The sequence below is a fragment of the Apus apus genome, chromosome 3, assembly GCF_020740795.1.
Source record: "Apus apus isolate bApuApu2 chromosome 3, bApuApu2.pri.cur, whole genome shotgun sequence".
Taxonomy (NCBI): domain Eukaryota; kingdom Metazoa; phylum Chordata; class Aves; order Apodiformes; family Apodidae; genus Apus; species Apus apus.
Genome location: NC_067284.1, coordinates 78,794,897 through 78,800,293, shown reverse-complemented (window position 1 = coordinate 78,800,293; position 5,397 = coordinate 78,794,897). Strand labels below are relative to the sequence as shown.

General features: G+C 53.1%; 1 protein-coding gene across 1 annotated transcript; it reads left to right on the top strand.

The window, feature by feature from the left end:
- Positions 1–337: 337 nt before the first annotated feature.
- On the top strand, positions 338–4,452 carry LOC127383166 (cytochrome P450 1B1). The gene is made up of 3 exons (XM_051615646.1): positions 338–357; positions 1,128–2,144; positions 3,840–4,452. The coding sequence occupies exons 1-3, from the start codon at positions 338–340 to the stop codon at positions 4,450–4,452; spliced, it is 1,650 nt and encodes a 549-aa protein (XP_051471606.1).
- Positions 4,453–5,397: the final 945 nt, after the last annotated feature.

The window sequence follows — 5,397 nt, the reverse complement described above, 5'->3', positions numbered from 1 at the left end:
CTGGGCTGGCAGCGTCCCCGCAGCCCGGCCGGCGGGTGAGAGGGCGGCAGACCGCTCGCTCCCGGTCCGCGGGGCTGCACCGGGCAGGTGGTTGCCGGCGGGCCGAGCTCCGAAGGGTTAAAGCGCTGGGAAGGTGATAATAACTGCACTGGGATCGTGTGCAATTGGCATCTGCCTGCACACGACCTGCCAAGCTCCGGGTGACAGGAACCTGGGTTCCTAATGAGTTTCCCAGAGGCTGGGATCTGAACGTCGCCGTCGCCGCCCTCCTCCCGGGGCTGTCTGTTAGAGCTGCCGCCGGCTGCCCGGCTCCTCTCCATCCTCTCCGGGATCTCGGATGGAAGCAGCGCACAACAGGTCAGTTCTGCTACAGGGGCCCGAGGTGGCCGTTTATTTCACCCCTTCTTCCCCTCGCTGTTTCAGAAAGGCTGGAGCAAACTGTAGGAGCGGGTAGGACCGGGGACGGGCATGAGAAGCGGGACCGGTCAGCTGTGCCACGCCGGCACCTCGGGCATCCCCGCAGCCCATCCCCGGGGCCGCCAGCCTGCGCCGCCGCGACGGGCACGAAAGTGCAGGGTGGAGGGAAGGGCTCGGGACAGATTGGGAATCTGTGGCCACGTGCGGAGATCTACTCTCCGGAGCAGCGGGAAGCTCGGACGGTGGCGCGGGGAGCCCGGGAGCCCGTTTCTTCGCCGGCAGGAGCGATGTGCAGCATCGGGATGAACCTGCCTCCAGCGCACGGCGGCTGCCTGCATCTGCGGGAGGCTCGTCAGGCGAGAGCATCCTCCTGCCTCCCTGTCTGCCTCTCCCAGCCGTCACCTTCTGGATCCTTGACTATCCCTAGCGGGGTGGGGAAAAAGCAGCGGCCCCGCCGCCAAATACGGTTTTGATCCCTTGTTGAGTGCTTTTCTCTTGATTATCGATTATCCCTTGGTTTTTTTGCACAGAATCCAGACGGGCCATAGGCATACGAAGGGTGCACAGCAAGGACGCACCCCGACTCCCGAGACGGCTGCCGGCGCTCCCATCCGCCACGCCAGCGCGCCCCTGTCCCCTTGTCCGTCGGGACTTCTCCCTGCCTGCGGGCAACGGGGAGCCGTCCGCTAACCTTTCCCTTTCTCTTCCAGCATGGCCCTCGAGCGGCTCGGGGAAGCCCTGCGCAGCATTCCCCCCTTGCAAAGCTCCCTCCTGCTCCTCCTCTGCCTGCTCGCCGCCATCCACCTGGGCAAGCTCCTCCTGCAGCAGCAGCAGCGCCGGAGGCAGGGCCAGCGCCGGGCGCCGCCGGGCCCTTTCCCTTGGCCCTTGATCGGCAACGCGGCGCAGCTGGGCAGCGCCCCGCACCTCTCCTTCGCCCGCCTGGCCAGCACCTACGGCGCCGTCTTCCAGCTGCGGCTGGGGCGCTGGCCCGTGGTGGTGCTGAACGGGGAGCACGCCATCCGCCAGGCCCTCGTCCGCCAGGGGGCCGCCTTCGCCGGCCGCCCGCCCTTCCCCTCCTTCCAGCTGGTGTCGGGCGGGCTCAGCCTGGCCTTCGGCGGCTACTCGGAGCTCTGGAAGCTGCACCGCCGGGCGGCGCACGCCACGGTGCGCGCCTTCTCCACCGGCAGCCCCGCCACCCGCCGCCTGCTGGAGCGGCACCTGGTGGGCGAGGCGCGGGCGCTGGTGGCGCTGCTGGTGCGCGGCAGCGCCGGCGGGGCCTTCTTCGACCCCTCGCACGTCCTGGTGGTGGCCGTGGCCAACGTGATGAGCGCCCTGTGCTTCGGCCGCCGCTACAGCCACGGCGACGGCGAGTTCCTGCGCATCGTCGGGCGCAACGAGCAGTTCGGGCGGGCGGTGGGCGCCGGCAGCCTGGTGGACACCCTGCCCTGGCTCCAGCGCTTCCCCAGCCCCGTGCGCGCCGCCTACCGCGCCTTCCGCGACCTCAACCGCGACTTCTACGGCTTCGTCCGCGGCAAGTTCCTGCAGCACCAGCGCAGCCTGCGCCCGGGGGCCGCTCCCCGGGACATGATGGACGCCTTCATCCGCCTGCAGCGGGAGCAGCCCCGGCTGCAGCTCGAGCACGTGCCCGCCACCGTCACCGACATCTTCGGCGCCAGCCAGGACACCCTCTCTACCGCCTTGCAGTGGCTCCTCATCTTCCTCATCAGGTGGGTGCCGGCGGGGCGAGCCCTCCGCGCCGCCCAAGCGGAGGCGGGAGGTCGGAGCGGCTCACCTGCCCCGGGAGGGACACGGGAGTAGCCCCGGGGCGTCGCGGTGCGGGCGCCGGCCTTGCGGGATCTCCGTTTGACTGGTACTGCGCCGGCAGAAACGCCGCTGGGAAGGCGCCCTCGGCGCTAAAGCCTGTTCCAAAGGAGCGCCCGAATCGCTCGCTCCGGGGAGGACCAGGGGAGCGGTGCCGCCGGGGACCCGCCGCTAGCGGCTGCCGTCGGGGCGAGGGTCTGAGGGAGCGGCCGGCCCGTGCCGAGCCGGGCTGCCTCGGCGGCTTCCGATTAACTGTCACGGAAGCTCCGGGAAACCTGCCAGAAAAGAAAGAAAAACAACAAAACCAAAAAAACCCAAAACACAACAACCCACGACACTGGAGGTCGGGGAATGGTGAATTAAGAGAGGCTGGCAAAAAGGCAGCCGAATAAAACCTGAAAGATTTTACCAGGTCAAGATCAAGGAGATCATAGGAACAGGATAACAACTGCTTAAGCAAGATAAAAAGTTCGTGCACTGGTTTACAAACCCGCTATTATGTTAATTTGCTAGTAGCGTGTGCCTTTATCGCCGTGGCGTGACCGAGGGGAAGGCAAGTACACCCCTCTGTGCCCTGCCCCTGGAACCAGCTCGTCCAGGGGGAAAAAATCAGCTAGGGGAGCTGGTTTTATAGAAGGCGGCATAACACTGATTTTCTTGCCTGCCCTGGCTTTTCTTGCATCCTCTGGCATAATCTGTAGGCTTCTGCAAACTTTACTCTGCTGCTTCTTGAAGATCGGACAAATACTTAAACACTTCCAGCTATGGGTATGATGCCCAGTGTTGACCTAACCTGTTGGGTTTCTCACCATTTCTTAGATTTGCCCAGCATTCAATTGGCAGATCTGCTGCAGGAGGAAAAGGCGAGGACATAGAAGCCAAAATTAAATACTTCAAAAAGCAAATAAGGGCTCCTTGGAGGAACGAGTGCTTTTAGACAATCAGAAGAAAATAACCAAAATCTATTCACATTTTGATCTTATTTGGTTACTGTGTAGTCTTCCAAACTATCCAATGCCAAGACAGTGGTCTTAAAATACATTCTAAAGAAAACATATTTTGATATTAATTAGAAAAAAGTTTACACAAACTAAGAGGGGGATGTTCATAAAGCAATTCTGACATTATTAGCAGGGGTTTTTTCAGTTGAAAAACATGTAGACTTTCATATGTATTCAGTATGTCCAGTGATAACAAACTCCATGCTAATATTCAAAAGTTACATACAGAGCTGGAAAACCAAATTCTTGTTCCCATGGAAAGCCCAATATTTATGAGACATGTAATTTTATTAAGAATGCATTTTCAAAATTGAATCAGACTATTCCACATTATGAGTCAGTTTCATTTTTTGTTGAGAATGGGATACTAAAGTGAAACCTGTGCAAGTCTAAAATTACACCATTGCATGGGAAATTTAGACTTTTCTCTCACAAAATTTTCCATCGAGGTCTGCAGGTTCCTGCAATATATTTAAACTTTGCTCAAACTGCATTATTTGGGATAGGGATGAGGTTCTGTGAAAAATGTTTACAGCAATGATTACTTCTAAGAAAATCTTTTGGAACTGTTATGTACGTACATCTTACTTTAAATGACAGGTACCCAAATGTGCAGGCTAAGATGCAAGAAGAAGTGGATAGAATTGTTGGAAGAGACCGTCTGCCATGTGCTGAAGACCAGCCTCACTTGCCTTACATCATGGCCTTCTTGTATGAATCCATGCGTTTCAGCAGCTTCGTGCCTGTCACTATCCCACACGCCACCACAACCAACACCTTCATAATGGGCTACCTCATTCCCAAGGACACAGTGATTTTTGTTAATCAGTGGTCAGTGAATCATGATCCAGCGAAATGGTCAAACCCAGAGGATTTTGATCCAACCAGATTTCTAGATGAGAATGGATTCATCAATAAAGATCTTACTAGTAGCGTGATGATTTTTTCATTGGGAAAACGTCGCTGTATTGGAGAGGAGTTATCCAAGGTGCAGCTGTTTCTCTTTACCTCCATACTTGTGCATCAGTGCAATTTTACTGCTAATCCAAATGAGGACCCTAAAATGGACTTTACCTATGGGCTGACCATTAAACCTAAGCCATTTACTTTGAATGTTACTCTTAGAGATACTATGGATTTGCTCGATCAGGCTGTCCAAAGACTGCAAGCAGAGAAAGCAGCCAATGAAAATCAGCTGTCAGCAAATGCCTAAGCAAAAAAACCTTGCCTCTAAAGATAATCCCTCACTCTCTTCTTAGACTTAAAGAAGTCATAGTTTGTTCTGGTAATCTTTTTGGAAAATAGCCAATATTGCAAGTTACAAGAGCAGCAAGAAAAACTGCACAAGGAACATTATTCAGTCCTCTTTCATTCTAGAAGGAGAGTAAGGGGTCAATCTAATATATTAAATGATAGAACATAAGCAATTTTAAAGTAAGCCTTTTCTAGCTTGTTCACAGAAGTTGCCATTGTAAAGCCCTTTTTTACCTACTGACTGGCTGGAGCATCTCCAGGAACTGTTTGTACAAGCTTTTCCATGTCTCCATGCGCTATGCCTTAACTCTTAAGTTCACCTTCAGTGACTTCACATCCCAAAGTGAAATCTTTTATTAAAGAAAAAAAAAAAAAAAAAAAAAGGTTGCTCAGAACACTGCAGCCTACCTCTGAATACACTCTGCTGGAAACTGCCAGAGAGGAACATGGCAGGTCCTGTGTTGTGACTGCTGGGATGTACATTCATGCCTCAATAATCAATCTTAAAAGGATTTTTGATAAAATGACAATGTAAAGTTTGCCTTTAGCATTCCAAAGTGTTTATATAAATGACTAAAAAAATAGACTGCCTTATAAGCACATTTGGGAATAAAATTAATATTTTATATGTGACTGAACAGAATGTCCTATAGTAACTTTTCATAACTTTTCAACTTTTCATAAATTTCAAAAAAAATCAGATCTGACAGGTTACCAAATGGTGAGGGTGATACAAGACATAAGCTAATCTGTTCATCAGCATATTCATGAACAAAAGGTATTTTAATTAGAAAGTTTTATAAAGGTATAGCTGAACTTTGTATTTCTCTAGTAAAGAGTTAATATCCCTAGGCACATCGGTAAGTCCAGTGAAATTGACATGGGCTGAGGTATTTGGAAGTGA